Source organism: Bos javanicus, chromosome X (assembly GCF_032452875.1).
Source record: "Bos javanicus breed banteng chromosome X, ARS-OSU_banteng_1.0, whole genome shotgun sequence".
NCBI classification, from domain to species: Eukaryota; Metazoa; Chordata; class Mammalia; order Artiodactyla; family Bovidae; genus Bos; species Bos javanicus.
The window spans coordinates 46,808,204-46,825,216 of record NC_083897.1 but is presented as its reverse complement, the minus strand read 5'-3'; the positions used below and the strand labels follow the sequence as shown (position 1 = coordinate 46,825,216).

The window sequence follows — 17,013 nt, the reverse complement described above, 5'->3', positions numbered from 1 at the left end:
GACTGACGTCCATCGAGTCAGTGATGCCATCCAGCCATCTCATCCTCTGTCGTCCCCTTCTCCTCCTGCCCCCAATCCCTCCCAGCATCAGAGTCTTTTCCAATAAGTCAACTCTTCGCATGAGGTGGCCAAAGTACTGAAGTTTCAGCTTTAGCATCATTCCTTCCAAAGAAATCCCAGGGCTGATCTCCTTCAGAATGGACTAGTTGGATCTCCTTGCAGTTCAAGGGACTCTCAAGAATCTTCTCCAAAGCACAGTTCAAATGCATCAAATCTTTGGCGCTCAGCCTTCTTCACAGTCCAACTCTCACATCCATACATGACCACAGGAAAAACCATAGCCTTGACTAGACGGACTTTTGTTGGCAAAGTAATGTCTCTGCTTTTGAATATATTATCTAGGTTGGTATTAACTTTGCTTCCAAGGAGTAAGCGTCATTTAATTTCATGGCTGCAGTCACCATCTGCAGTGATTTTGGAGCCCAGAAAAATAAAGTCTGACACTGTTTCCACTGTTTCCCCATCTATTTCCCATGAAGTGCTGGGAACAGATGCCATGATCTTCGTTTTCTGAATGTTGAGCTTTAAGCCAACTTTTTCACTCTCCTCTTACACTTTCATCAAGAGGCTTTTTAGTTCCTCTTCACTTTCTGCCATAAGGGTGGTATCATCTGCATATCTGAGGTTATTGATATTTCTCCCAGCAATCTTGATTCCAGCCTGTGCTTCTTCCAGCCCAGCGTTTCTCATGATGTACTCTGCATGTAAGTTAAATAAGCAGGGTGACAATATACAGTCTTGACGAACTCCTTTTCCTATTTGGAACCAGTCTGCTATTCCATGTCCAGTTCTAAGTGTTGCTTCCTGACCTGCATATAGATTTCTCAAGAGGCAGGTCAGGTGGTCTGGTATTCCCATCTCTTTCAGAATTTTCCACAGTTTATTGTGATCCACACAGTCAAAGGCTTTGGCATAGTCAATAAAGCAGAAATAGATGTTTTTCTGGAACTCTCTTGCTTTTTTCATGATCCAGCAGATGTTGGCAATTTGATCTCTGGTTCCTCTGCCTTTTCTTAAACCAGCTTGAACATCAGGAAGTTCACAGTTTATGTATTGCTGAAGCCTGGCTTGGAGAATTTTGAGCATTACTTTACTAGCATGTGAGATGAGCGCAATTGTGCGGTAGTTTGAGTATTCTTTGGCACTGCCTTTCTTTGGGATTGGAATGAAAACTGACCTTTTCCAGTCCTGTGGCCACTGCTGAGTTTCCCAAATTTTCTGGCATATTGAGTGCAGCACTTTCACAGCATCATCTTTCAGGATTTGAAATAGCTCAACTGGAATGCCATCACCTCCACTAGCTTTGTTCGTAGTGATGCTTTCTAAGGCTCACTTCACTTCACATTCCAGAATGTCTGGCTTTAGGTGAGTGATCATACCATGGTGATTATCTTGGTCATGAAGATCTTTTTTGTACAGTTCTTCTGTGTATTCTTGCCACCTCTTCTTAATATCTTCTGCTTCTGTTAGGTCCATACCATTTCTGTCCTTTATTGAGCCCATCTTTGCATGAAATGTTCTCTTGGTATCTCTAATTTTCTTGAAGAGATCTCTAGTCTTTCCCATTCTATTGTTTTCCTCTATTTCTTTGCACTGATCGCTGAGGAAGGCTTTCTTATCTCTTCTTCCTATTCTTTGGAACTCTGCATTCAGATGCTTATATCTTTCCTTTAACCGAAAAAAACAGAGGGGCTCAATCTTGGCTCATCTTTTTATATGTTTTGTCTCCTCCCCTGAGCCTACCCTATGTAAATTGGGCTAGCCAGGAGGGCTGTTTGTTTCACCTGAGGTTCTCACTCTAGTCCTCGGATTTTCTTTTTTCCATCTTCACAGGCTTTTTCCTTTCTTTGTCTTGCCACCACCATTTTGGACTCCTTTTTCCTATTCTAACTACCTAACATAAACATTCAATTTCATTAACTCACCATGCAACCATAAGAAGACCACTGTAGAAAGCAAGCTATTTAATCTATGAAGTGAAGTCGCTCAGTTGTGTCCGACTCTTTGTGACTCCATGGACTGTGCCCTACCAGGCTTCTCAGTCTATGGGATTTTCCCAGGCAAAAGTACTGGAGTAGGTTGTCATTTCCTCCTCCAGGGGATCTTCCCGACCCAAGGATTGAACCCAGGTCTCCCACATTGTAGGCAGATACTTTACCCTCAGAGCCACCAGGGAAGCCTGGTATTTTATCTATACCTGATGAATATGTGAATATGCTTCAAATCGAACCAACAGGTTTCACTCCTGTGAGGAGGAAGTTAGCTTCATTCTTTTTCTCTGATTACATCTAAAAATGCATGGCCACAAAATAGAGCCAGATTAATGCAAACTCACTCTCACTGCTGGAGAAGCATTGGCTGTTATTCATGATGGGTCAATATCTACATCAAATCACACATTATTGTATATAAATTACACCGTGCCTGCCATCGTGAAACAAATAAGAGGGCAAGAGGTTCCCTTCCCCAGAGGAGTCTAAAATCTAACTGAGAAAAGCAAGCATACATGCATGAAACTATTATGGAGCATAAGCAGGTACAGGTGAATTTATACAGTACAAAATAAATGTTAAAGGAATTTATAGTAAGGTAGTGATTTGGGATATGGCCAGTTAATGATGGCTTATAAAAGGGATTGACTGAAATGGACAGGATTCTGTTTAATTTTCTGAAATGACTGTACTTTGAGAATGTTTAGCAAAACTATTAGTGCGTATGGGTGCTTAAATATTATTTCACTATGGGCTGAACACAAGGAAATCAGTTGAAACTGTGGTACAGAAGCAAATCAGTAACGAGAGGCCAAATGTCCAGATTCTAAAGAATAGAAGCTTTGGAAAATAGTTATATAACAGAGACTTAGAGACTACTTCCTCCAATATTTTAAAGGAAACTATATTCTAAGTCTAATTAGAGTATTTTTTTTCTGTTTTGGCCAACCCAATACTTCTTATTGATTTTTTAGATACATTTCAAAAGCTGATAATTAAATTAGCTATTTTCTTTTCATTATTTCGAGGTACAGTAATTTATCTCCATGCATAAATCATTATTATTTTTATTTCCATTGTTTTTACACCCCCTACTGAAATTATGATTATATTTAATGGTTAATTCATTTTTTTACATTTAACCACCAAGTCTTTTTTCCATTATAATTTTTTTGTATTTAAAATTTTTTATACAACTGTAAAGGTTACTTTCCATTTATAGTCCTCCTTGTTATACAGTATCTTATACCCAGTAGTTATTTCCCTTTTCACCACCACCCACTGGTAAGCACTAGTTTGTTATTTCTATCCATGAGTTTGGAGCACATTATGCTAAATAAAGTAAGTCAGGCAGAGAAAGACACTACATGATACCACTTATGTGTGAAATCTAAAACATCCAACAAACTAGTGAATATCAAGTATTCTTTTTTTTTTTTTTTTTAAGCATTATTCTTACAAGAGGGCTTCCCAGGTGGTTTTATTGGTAAAGGACTTGCTTGCCAATTCAGGAGACATAAGAAATGTAGATTTAATCCCTGGGTCAGGAAAATCCCCTGGAGGAGGGCATGGCAACCCACTCCAGTATTCTTGCCTGGAGAATCCCATGGACAGAGGAGCCTGGTCACAAAGAGTCAGACATGACCGAAGTGACCTAGCATGCATTGTTATAAGAGACAAAGAAAGGACAAACAGAGAAGTAGAGAAGGCCATGTGACAGAGGAGGCAGAGATTGGAGTTATGCTGCTTCACAAGCCAAAAAGTGCCATAACCTGAAGAATCTCTAAAGATCCTCCCTTAGAGCCTTAGGAGGGACCTGATTGTCAACACCTTGATATCAGACTTCTGGCCACTTGAACTGTGAGAGAATACATTTCTGTTGTTTAAAGTCACCCAGTTTTTGCTAACTGTTATGGAAGTCTTAGGAAACTATTAACAGAACAATATTAAATGACTCCTGTTGAATTTCAAGGATTCCTTTACTGTTATATAAGAAATAAGACATGATGCATTCAAGTTGATTTTTCCATGTGCTATTTTTTGTTTTCTATACAATTTCCTCATCACTGTACAAATTACTCTCTTTCCTGGGTTTATTCTTGGTTTCCTCCTTTTATGATTTTGTTGTTGTTTCATTGTTCCTGTTTGTTTCTGTCCAGAAGGAAGAGTAATTACTTGTTTGCTCTGTTGCTTTGATCATTTATTTTTTGGTTTCTGGGAAAGAGGTTTTAAAGTAGAGGGTGGTTAGATAAAATCTTACAACTATTGGTGGGTTTAAATCTGATGGAAATAGAAAGTATGGTTTATACTACAGAATGATTATTTGCAAGTCTAAGGAATAAAAGTTTGTTTTTTTTTTTTAAATTTGGAAGCTCTGAGTTAATACATTTAAACATGTTTATTTCCTGCAGGATTTCTAAAAGCCTTTTAAAAAAGCAATGCTAATGTTTGTTGTGGGTGGGAAAAATACTACAGTACTTTCAGAACTTTAACCACATGATGTAGACACAAATCCCACTACCACCACTTTTTTATTTTTTTTTTGAGGGGTGGCTTGAGAGTGTCTTTATATCAGGAAAAAGAAAAAGTTTTGGTCCAGAGTCAAACGGAAAGTCTAAGGAAATAAAATAAAATAAAAGTCTAAGGAAAGGCTACTGCTCAGGGGTGGCTTACTTGACTTTGGTAAGAATTCATAGTACACTCAGAGGAAAATTAAGGACACTGTTGCTCTTTGATTTTTTTTTTTTTTCCCTCTGCTCTTGAAACCCACACATACACACAGGAACACTAGAGGCAGTTCATGGTAGCAGTTCGTTACGTTTTGTCATTCACTCAACTTTTAATGCCACAGGTGTGTGTGTGTTAGTAGCTCAGTCGTATCTGACTCTTTGCGACCCCATGGACTGCAGCTTACCAGGCTCCTTTGTCCATGAGATTTTCCAGGCAAGGATACTGGAGTGGGTTGCTATTTCCTTCTCCAGGGGATCTTCCCAACCCAGGGATCGAAGCCGGGTCTCCTGCACTGCCGGCAGATCCTTTACCGACTAAGCTACAATGCCACAAGGAATAAAGCTAAATGCGTAATAAACAGCACAAACAAAACATAATCTTTGACCTTAAGGAAACGTCCACATAGAAACTTTCTTATTTTAATAAAGTTCCTGTATTGGTGGTACTTGACAAGCTCATATCCCCTTCTTAGGGAAGCACTCTCCAGAGACACTTTCTTGGGTGGAAAAAATCTGGACCATATCACTGTGTCCCCCTCTCCCTTAACAAGTACAAACCGGAGTCAATTAGGGACTGTCACCTGACCAGTGGTGTGGCCAGCACTTAAGCAGGCCTGTAGGCTGAGGTGGCCTGGCATGAAAACCTGTGCCAGAGCAGAAACAAACGGGAGCCAGAGTCACCCCATGAAGAATTCAAAATGGGGAATACAGAGAAGGCCAGGTAGTTAATGTTGGGAAAAAAGCAGACTCATGTAGAGTCCATGTTCACAATGGAACAAATCAGGGAGAGGCACCATGAATTTCTGCTGCTGTGTTGGAGACTCACGACAAAAATAATCAGGCTCTAGGACTACCTTGGGATATCAAGTGATCTTCCATATCAGCCTCTAGGAGGCACAGCTATATGGCTGTCGCTAGAATTTCTGTGAAATCTCTAGCTCTTTCATTGCAACATGTAACATGTCTCCCTGCTTCTACCCAGAGTTATCCCTTAAAAATCTCTTCAGGTCAGGTTCACTACTCTCCTTGAAACCCTCTAATAGCTTCCCAGCTCACTCAGTGTAAAAGCCAAAGTCCTACCAAGGGTTCACAATTCTATGCCTCCCACCACACTGTGCTTTTTGACATTCCTGGAACAGGCCAAGCATTTGCTGTGGATGTTTCCTTTTTCTCACAATGGTCTTCCTCCAGTGGACATCATAGCTTACTTCCACACTTTCTTTAGATTTCTGCTCACATGTCATTAAAGTCAGGGAGGCCTTCACTGGCCATATGATACAAAATAGTAACATTCTCTCCCAGGACAGATCACAACCTGACAATTCATGTATGTGTATATATGTGTGTATATACATATGTTTATTTTATTAATTGTCTGACTTCTCTTACTAGAATGTAAGCTCCATAAGGACAGACCCCAGATGGACAAGGGGAATTTGTTATTCCTTTGCGGGATATCCATCTGCTATATAAAAACAAACTACATAATATTGAATGTTATTTATTGACCCATTCCAACTGAAGGTATTACCAAAAAATTAACACATAATAGTAAAATAAGCTTTCATTATTTATCATATAGTTATGTATCAGAATAATATCATATGGATGGCATTTGAATTACTAGAAGTATCATCGATATGTATGGAGCAAATGAAAGTCACTCAGTCGTGTCTGAGTCTTTGCAATCCCATGGACTATACAGTCCATGGAATTCTCCAGGCCAGAATACTGGAATGGGTAGCCATCTCCTTCTCCAGGGGATCTTCCCAACCCAGGGATCGAACCCAGGTGTACCACATAGCAGACGGATTGTTTACCAGCTGAGCCATTCGGGAAGCACAGAGCTATGAGGTCATAAAAAAAGGGCTTTCCAATGCAATGATATATATTCTTAAGATACAATTACACTTACACTTTACAAATACAATTGTAATTACACTTGAAACAATAAATGCATTGGTTTAATTAAATCATTAATTAATCATTATGGTTAATCATATTAACCATTGATTTTTAATCAGTAAAAATGCAGGCACAGTGTGTTATAGTGTCATTGAAAATTAACAAGTTATATGGCTAAGTTCTCTAAAACTATAATAAAAATAAATTGTTTCTTAAACTGGTAGATGAAAAACATAGGTATTTTTATATTCCCCTTTATACCTGTTGCTAAAATATTTCATAGTTCTTTTTTTTTAAACTCAAGTCAGGCAAATTTTAATGAAAGAAATAAAGTCAAAAGATTTAGTATGTGACTAGAATGAAAGGAGGATATTTTAAAAGACTTGCCTTATTGTGAGGTAGTATAAAGAAGTGGATAAGGACCCAGCATTGGAATCTTAGCTCTGACAGTTACTAGCCATATAGCATTAAAATGGAGCAAATTACTTAACCTTTCTGAGCCTCAAGTTCCTCATCTATAAAATGTGAACAATATTAATACTAATCATAATGATTCTCTGGTTTTATGTGTGTATTTCAAGTTCTTAGAACATTTCCTGGAGGATAATAAATGGTATATATATAACTATTTCTTGCTATCATTTTTTAAAAATATTTTAAAGATGCCTGTAGGGCATCTGGGAAGACATTTGGAGATGAATGTCTGAATTTCAAGAGAAAAGTCTAAGCTAGAAATATAAATCTAGCCATCACAGGAGCACACACACATACACACATATTCTCTCTTTTAGAACAGTACCTAGCAGAAAATAAGTACTATACAAATGTTACAATGTTAACTAGTATAATTTTTAATAAGTATTTCAGAAATCAATTAAATTTAAGCTTATTAAAATGAAAGCTAATTCTTATTGCATAAGTAAGTGCTCACTAAAAGTTTAATGACTGAAAAGAATTCACAGTTGTTACCTTTTTTTGTTCATCATTATAAAAGGTGAATAGAAATTGTAAAAATAAGACAATTTACAGTTCTCAGATTACCCTCAACATATAAATCTAAATTTAGTAGATAAAACATTACTGGCAATTATAACAATAATATTAACCTTGACTTGAAAACATTTTCAAATTTATTTATTCCATTTAGAATTAACTTTAATACAAATCCAGTCATTTCTTATGTCTATGAGAATCATCAATTATGTTCTTCAGGCTCCTCAGAATTAAATGCCCCTGCCCAAAATAGTCAACAGTATTTCTCCAGGATTTCTATCTTATCCTCAAAGATGTGGCTCACATATAGGGCAGAACTGGAGAGGAAGGGGACCACTGGCCAAATTTATTCACTGTGTAGACAAAACTGAAAAATAAGTCTGCATGCCAAGTGGATGAATTACAATGAATCTGAGAAATCTACTAACCCTAACATGCATTAAATATGCACGTATGGCAATCTAGCAATTGTTACTGCCTCAAAATGTTTGTTGATTTCCATTCACATTATTGATTTCCATCACATTCCATTCACATATATTCCATTCACAGAATACTTAGTATTCTTCCATTGCTGTCGCTCACCTGCAGCAGAATCCCAGTAAAGCTCAAGAAGTGTAAAGTGGGGAAGAGTGCTAGGGTAATTAACAAAGCTAAAAAGGACCCCAAGTCACAAAGAGAGAGGACAGCTCCTGTCAAAGGCTGTGGGAGAGAGTGGGGGTGTTCTCTGGCCTTAAATTCAGGTGTTCAGAGAAGTGTCAGTTCCCAGGCACTAAGGCAACCAAATAAAGCTTTTTTTTTTTTTTTTTTTTTAAAGTTGCTATTTTCCTGGTTCTGAAGGAATATTCCTAGAGGGGAAAATTGACTACCTATCCAACCACCAATTGAGTCAACTTGGTAATTAGCAAGTGACCTACCAAGTCATAAATGTCAGATTTTAATCTCAGGGTGCCTGAATCTGTATAAGTAATACCACAAAAGAATATTGTCTCTTAGACTACTTTCCACACTGAGATTCTAAGGAAGAAATATGCCCATTGTCTCTCCCTCAGTATGGTTTTCCCCAGGGCAGGCAACCTTTTCAACAGAGTGGTTCAGAATTTCTGTTTGTGAAGACTAGAACTTGGAAAGACTGTCTGATTATTTAAATAACAAACACGTTTTATAGTATTTTAACCATTTCCATCTTACAAAGGAATATCGCTTATTTCATTGCTTTTGAAGAGTAAAAAAAGTTTAGTTTATACCTCAGGAAGTTTAAGCAACAATTGGTGATAATTTTTTCTTAGAATTGGCAAAGAAAGGCCACCTTCTGACAGTCTGGACTACTGGCTTTTCTCTGTTTTTTCACCTTCTTTTTTGTTGAGACAAGTAATGCTTTTCTCTTCTACCTGTCTAAATGAATATATATAATTTTTCTTTCCACTAATGTAACAAAACCAGTAACTTGAAAGATACCATCTTTAGTGTATGTACAACTGAGTGCTTACTTTATTCAATTATTTAAAAGCCTCACATATTTAATATAACCTATACTAAAATGCAGGGCTTCCCAAGTGGCACTAGTGGTAAAGAACCTGCCTGCCAATGCAGGAGACAAAAGAGATGCAGGTTCAATCCCTGAGTTGGGAAGATACCCTGGAGAAGGAAATGGCAATCCACTCCAGTATTCTTGCCTGGACAATGCCATGGACAGACGAGCCTGGCTGTCCATAGGGTTGCAAAGAGCCAGACACAACTGAAGTGACTTAGCAGGCATGCATACTAAAATATATTATTACAAAAAGGATATAATATATGTTATTGACATTACATACAGAAGAGAAAAAAATCCCTCTGGATAATTAAAATGTTAATATTCAAAAGCAAAACTAAAGGCTTTTCGAATGAATTTAGGAAAACAAATCACACAATGAAGATTTGCAAAAGTGCTTTAATAAAATATTTGCATAAACTTTCATTAAACTTGCTAAGCTTAATAATATTCCTATAAGTACTTGTTCATCTAACCTAAAGAATAAAACCTTCTTATACATAAAATAGAGCATTTAGTATTATAAATAATACATCAAAACATAAAACTTACATCAAGTCTGGTATCTGTGTACTATGCAACTACAAGAGATTATAATTTATAAAAATATTACAATGAATTCAAAACAATTATGCTTTAAGAAAAAAAGTCCAAGCTGACCCTGCCATTTAAATGTAGTATAATTTTATCTTTTAAAAAACATAAACTTATGGTAATAAGAGCAGATTACTATATGAACATGAACTGGGTACCTGAATCCAAAAACTACTTTCTTTAGCTCATCTGAATTAATCAGCTACTATATTTAGCATAACATAACAGTATGAATATAAGATGCTAAATCAAAACATAGAAAATGAGTCTATGTAAAAACAACACTTTTTTTGTCTCTTAACTGGCTCCTTGACTGCATCTATTTTCTCCTAATACATGGATATTTCGGAAAAAGAAGCTCCCACGCAAGAAAATAATAATTTTCAACTTTTTCTGTACTTTTGCTTCCCCAAATTCATCCATCCAGGAGTGTTTTCATCTGTTCATTGGTAAATCCTACAAAAAGGCCAGTCAACTTATTTATCATCATCTCTTTCTAAGCTTCAAATATAGTTAGAAAAACAGTTAAGTTCAAAGCAGCTGGAAAAGCAGTGAGGTTCCAAAGGATGCCACTTCCAATCTTTTGTTACAAAAAAAAATCTGCTTCCTAAAAGTCAAACAAACTCAGTCACAACAGGAGGCAGGGTCTTCGGAAAATGAAAAAAAAGTTTCGGTGCTTCAATCAGCAGATTTGAAATGCTCTTCATCCACAGTGGGGGTAGATGTGGCCCTCCACAGTCAGACAATCAATGGCTTGCTTGACGGTCCAGATGCTCAGGTCGCAAAGCTTGGTCTGGAGCTCATGAATGCTCTTGCCTTCCTATGGAGGACACTCATGAATCAAATGCAGCACCTCGTTTTGGACGAAACTGGGGTGGTGCTCGCCGTGCTTCTGGGCTTCATCCATTTCTGATGGATCAACAGGGCCACTTTGCCCAGAGGCCGCTTGGCAGGTGTTATCCAGCATCATGTGTACCTTGACCATTTCTAGAATATGTATGTGCTGTACTCGTTCATGTCTTGGAGGACATGGATTTTCAACATCTCAAGGCTCTTCACCTCCGCAGAACATTCAAGGATACCAAACACTGGTATATACTCCTACTGGAAGCAGAGTCACCTCCTGCTTTGCTTTATCTCTGCCAACCCACTGGCAGACCTCGATAGGTTTAGTGGTCATATCATCAATCTTATAAAGTAACTTACAGTCTTCTCTGCCTGCCTGATTATTCCCATGACAGAAACTTGGGAAATCTTGATTCCTATATTCTTGAAGATGTTATCAACCAGACTGGAGGTGAGCAGTTGGTTTACACAAGGAACAACAGCCTGGATTTGGGCCTGGATCCCATGGACTTAGTAGCAAGAGCTACCCTGCCCTGAGACAGTGGGTCACTGCTTCCGCTGGCTCCACCTGGGGCAGAAATGCTGCCATAGCTCCCAAACCCATTCTTACTCATTATAAGGGCAGCTCCCGCAAAAGAGGAAGTGGGCTTTGGCTCCAGCTAGCAAGTTCCACAGGCAGGCTCCAACCTTTAGCATAGGCTACCACCCAATGCGGAGTTTGTGAGGCCTGCAACTGTGGAGCCAATCAGTTGCCAGGATGCAGCTGTCTGGCAACTGGGACCTGCCAGCTTCTCACTTCACCCAAGAATTCTTTGGCGTGGTCTGATACCTGTTCTGCTGTATTTTAAAAGACCCATGTGCAATTTCAAACTTTTTCCGCTATCTTTATAAAAATACATTTTAACAAGGTTCCCCCGCCCCCACTTTATTACTAAATGTCACAAAATCTATAGGCACATGTAAAAGATTCATTTATTCACTCATTCAGTTAACCATTCAACAGAAATTTTCAGAGCAGTAAGTTCAGTATAGTTTGTGTGAGGAGGCAGTGGTGGCAGAGCAGGGTGGCAGGACAGGGACAGGGGAGAATCCGCCACTTTTACTGTCCTAAAGGACTCACATGTTCAAATCATTAAAACCAGAAGCATTCTGGAAAAAATAGCAAGACAGCCACCTCTGAATAATTATCAAATCCAAATGCAAGTCATATCTTATGATTACCTTTTTAAACTATTTATTGGAGAATTACACTCTTGGAGTTATTCTGCCAAATGCATTACTGGTAAAAATAGATAGTATAAGATATTTCAATTTATACATAAATTCAAACAAAACAACTGAGCTCTAAATTATTTGCAAGCTTCTGTGGATAGGTCAAGGAAGTACTAGTCCCATCCTATATCAGGAAAATCAAGAAAAAAATGGAAATAACAGTTTCTGTATACTCAAATTTCTGAACTTAATATTTTAGTAACTGTGGAAGTAGATCCCAGAATATTTTCATATTATACTGAAAATCTATTTATCTCTATAAAGACATTTTATGTGGAGTGTATTTAACTTAAAGGCTTTTTATGGTTGATAAAAGAACACCAATTATTGGAATCTATCACTAGCAAGAACTTCTTCCTTAAAAATCCTTCACACCTAGGTAATAACCTAAATGTGTAGATTTTTAAGGAGTTTATTAATATTCTCCTATTTACTTTATTGGTTAAAATAAACTGATTTTTGCTATCCCAAATTACATAAAAGTGTGAATAAATATCTAAAACTTGTAAGAGAATACAAAATTCTATTTACTTCTCAAGTTAAAAAGGAATAATATCAGACTTCCCTGGTGGCACAGTGGATGGGCATCCACCTGCCAGTGCAGAGATATGGGTTCAATCCCTGGTCTGGGAGGGTTCCACATGCCAGTGACTGGCTGGGCATGTGCTCCACAACTGCTGAGCCCACCTCTAGAGCCTGCAAGACGCAACTACTGAGCCTGCGTACTGCGATCACTAAAGCTGGTGCACCTGGAGTCTGTGCTTTGCAACGAGAAGCCTCCACAATGAGAGGTCCGCACACTGTAACAAAGAGGAGCCCCTGCTCACCACGACTAGGGAAAGTCCACATGCAGCAATGAAGACCCAGCACAACCAAAACTAAAATAAGTTTCTTAAAAGAGAATAATAGAGCCATACATGTAATTTATTTTACAAATAAATATATAATAATTGTTATCTGAGTACAGACTTTCATATAAATGTGGATATTTAACCTCTGGACCCATATTTTACATAATCAATGAGGATTTAACCATCCAAGTAATACTTGTATTCTTAAAATTGCATGTTATTGGAAATCAGATTAACTATATATTTTTAAATGTTTAGACCTCATAATTAGACATTGCTTTATTAGCTAACATCAGACATCTGGTCATGGAATCTTGAGGTCAAAATGATGTGATTATATTCCCAACAATCATATACAGTACAAATTGTATGAATCGCACCAAAACAGTAAAAAGCACTGACCTGACAGGATTGCTGGTTAAAGAAACCCTCAGAGATTCTAGGCAGTTAAGGAGTTTCTCATCGGAAATACCAGATCGTAATTCATGAACATATTCTTGTGAAGATAGGGTGCATTCATGTTTGCTGTTTTTCAGTCCTCCCTATTAAATAGGAAAAAAACACGAAATTCTTTTAGACAAACAACAAGGTTTAAAAAAAAAAAAACTTTTAAAATAAAATAATGCATAGAATATGTAAATATTTTACTAAAAAATGTGTGCAGAGTGTCAGGTGTTTAAAATCTTCTGGTCATCTAGAATTGACATGGTAAAGACATGTGGATAGACTTCAACACTCTCCTCAACCTCATTTAAAAGAAAATTATACTGATGGTGCTTATGACCTGAACAGAATATGGACTTGAGTAGCATTAATGCTCAGAGAAGGCAATGGAACTCCACTCCAGTACTCTTGCCTGGAAAATCCCATGGGTGGAGGAGCCTGGTAGGCTGCAGTCCATGGGGTCGCTGAGGGTTGGACACGACTGAACGACTTCACTTTCACTTTTAACTTTCATGCACTGGAGAAGGCAATGGCACCCCACTCCAGTACTCTTCCCTGGAAAATCCCAGGGATGGAGGAGCCTGGTAGGCTGCAGCCCATGGGGTTGCTATGAGTCGGACACAACTGAGCGACTTCACTTTCACTTTTCACTTTCATGCATTGGAGAAGGAAATGGCAGCCCACTCCAGTGTTCTTCCCTGGAGAATCCCAGGGACGGGGGAGCCTGGGTAGGCTGCCATCTATGGGGTCAGGTCGCGCCTAAATTTAAAGTCCAAGCATTAGGATTAACATTAGCTGGTCCTCCTTTACCCATAGGACATACATTTAGAAATCATTTTATTAAGTTTACTAGTTACTTCTATTCTACAAAATACAATGCAAAACATTATGCTATGCTATGCTATGCTAAGTCACTTCAGTCGTGTCCAACTCTGTGCGACCCCATAGACAGCAGCCCACCAGGCTCCCCCGTCCCTGGGATTCTTCAGGGAAGAACACTGGAGTGGGCTGCCATTTCCTTCTCCAATGCATGAAAGTGAAAAGTGAAAGTGAAGTCACTCAGTCATGTCCAACCCTCAGCAACCCCATGGATTGCAGCCTAACAGGCTCCTCCGTCCATGGGATTTTCCAAACAAGAGTACTGGAGTGGGGTGCCATTGCCTTCATAACCCAAATCTATTGAAATATATCAGAATATCACCCTATCTCAAAACCAAGTGAAAATGGTTATTAAAATGTAAGACAATATAGTCTCTGATTAGCATGTTAGTCTAAAGCATTCACCAGTTCCCAACTATTCCTTCCGAACTATGCTACTCCCATGCTATCGATTAATCTTTAGAAGTCATTAAATGCATTTATCTGATATTGACTATTTTTTAGCTTAATTTCCAATATACACAGGGTTATTTCTAGAACTCATTATCTCATCACAGCTTCTGAGCTTCATCGCCTTGCCATAACTATGTAAGTCATTTGGGGAAAAGGCCGGGAGAAAAAACATCAACAACACATTCATGGTTCTAATAATTCATAGTTTCAGATCCCAGATCTACATAATCATAACTGCCCCTTTCCTATATTACAAATGTATCCCCCTGGATTAAAACTCTAGCTTGGAGCCCATTTTGTAAGTTCATATGAATTACACTCAGTTTTTGCTAAGTACCTAAGCTATAAATAGGAAAGCAATTTTCTTTTCAATTTGATAGAAGTTATGTCATTAAAGGATATAGAGTTTAAAAAAAACAGTGTGTTAATAATGAGAAATAGATTCCCTAGGATTTCCTAATATTTGGCTTTTTATTGAAAAGGCCTCCTGATACAAAAATTGTCAACCATTCTTAATGTCTGAGTTTTTTTTTTTTTTAATTCCATTAAATAGTAAATGTTTAAAGTCTGATAAAGTCTCATGTACAAAAACTATTCCCTTACACCACCATGGCCTTTTCACTATTATAGCACTTGAGACATTGGGGCAGAGGTGAGTCTCTTTCTCTTCTAGACTGGAAACTCCATGTATGCCAAGTGTCTAACACAGTGATGGTGTTTAGTGAGCATCAGCAAAAGTGTGCCATTACTGAATCTGTCCATAATAATTACAGAACAAGGAATACAATTTCATATTTTCACTCCAGTTGGACAGTATATATTTAGGAAGTCTACTGAATAAATCACCATATAGATGGCACAGTAAGTAAAATCATCACCTTGAAATCATTTTCACATTTCTGTAACTTATTTGCCCAGCTCTTAAGGCTACAGATCCACAAGGACTAGCAAGTAAACATTTATAGTATAAAATTTTGCAGATCTGAAGTCACATTCCACTTTCATAGGACCCCCAAATTTATTTTCTCAATTAATGGATGACAAGGCCATACTGATCCTCCCCTGGAGGCTTTATATATACAGGGCTTATTCCTGTAGAACGATCTTTGTATTTGCTGTTTTTTCTGCCTGGAAGACTCTGGCCTCTCCATTGCTGGTTCTTATCATTTATGTCTCATCCCACCAGTCTTCCTGTCTTAACACTGCACTTATCATCACAACATCATTTTAAATCTCACTTATCCTATTAGCTTTATATAATTTTACTGCTTTATATACTTGTTTACTGTGTACTTCTCATTAAAATATAAGCTCTACAAAGCAGGAAACTTGCCTAACTTGTTCACTGCTCTATCTCTAGATCTTAACACAGTGCTTGGCACAGAGTTAAGTACTCAACATATATTTCTTGAAGGAGTGATGGATATATGAAGGGTGAATAATCGAAAAAGGTGAATGACTGGTGACCTTCAACATGCCAAAGCTTTCAAATTCAGTTTAGTTTCACTTCAGAATATTACAGTCCCGAGACATTCTATTACAATATATTCAGAGATGCTGCTGCTGCTGCTAAGTCGCTTCAGTTGTGTCCGACTCTGTGTGACCCCATAGACGGCAGCCCACCAGGCTGCCCCATCCCTGGGATTCTCCAGGCAAGAACACTGGAGTGGGTTGCCATTTCCTTCCCCAGTGAATAAAAGTGAAAAGTGAAAGTGAAGTCACTCAGTTGTGTCTGACTCGTAGCGACCCCATGGACTGCAGCCTACAATGCTTCTCCATCCCTGGGATTTTCCAGGCAAGACTACTGGAGTGGGGTGACATTGCCTTCTCCGATTCAGAGATGCTAGCATAAGGTAACTTTAGATAGTATATGGTACGCTGGGAATGGCTCAAACTGCCACTAGATATGCAACAAGACCCTTTCATTTACCTTCTAGGTAATCTTTGCTCAGATGACTGAACAGATCTCTATAAAAATAATTGCTCATGCTTGATTCAGGGGTAATAAATACCAATCCCTCATATTTGTTATGAGGATTAAGTCAGACAATGCATATCAAAGTGCCAAAAACAAGAAGCATTTCATATATGCTGTGGCTTCCCGTGTGGCTCAGTGATAAAGCATCTGCCTGCCAATGCAGGAGACACAAGAGATGAGGTTTCAATCCCTGGATCCTTGGATCAGGAAGATTCTCCAGAGGAGGAAATGGCAACCTGCTCCAGTATCTTTGCCTGGAAACTTCCATGAATAGAGGAGCCTGGTGGGCTAAACTCCACGGGGTCACAAAGACTCAAACACGACGGAGCAAACATGCACATATGTATGTTGTACCATAGAGAGTAAGGTACTGAGAAAACGTTAACTTCTCTTCTTCTACATGGTTGTGGGTGAGAGATTCTTTATGGAACCACTGGGTCAGTCTATCACCTTGGGACTCACCTCTCCCTCAAGTCCTAGAAAT

At 38.3% G+C, this 17,013-nt stretch overlaps 2 protein-coding genes across 4 annotated transcripts in view; both read right to left on the bottom strand.

The window, feature by feature from the left end:
- DIAPH2 (diaphanous related formin 2) overlaps positions 1–17,013 on the bottom strand; it is a 941,635-nt gene that overhangs the window by 729,236 nt on the left and 195,386 nt on the right. For all 3 annotated transcript variants that reach the window (XM_061409121.1, XM_061409122.1, XM_061409123.1), the window contains one exon: positions 13,178–13,317. In XM_061409121.1, the coding sequence (XP_061265105.1) occupies positions 13,178–13,317 (140 nt within the window). The remainder of the gene's footprint in view (positions 1–13,177; positions 13,318–17,013) is intronic.
- Positions 4,397–13,171, bottom strand: RPA4 (replication protein A4). Its single transcript, XM_061409125.1, is given in 6 exon segments — positions 4,397–10,523; positions 10,525–10,806; positions 10,809–10,896; positions 10,898–11,003; positions 11,006–11,152; positions 11,155–13,171. Coding segments are annotated over 6 exon segments (774 nt in total). The 5' UTR covers positions 11,267–13,171; the 3' UTR covers positions 4,397–10,484.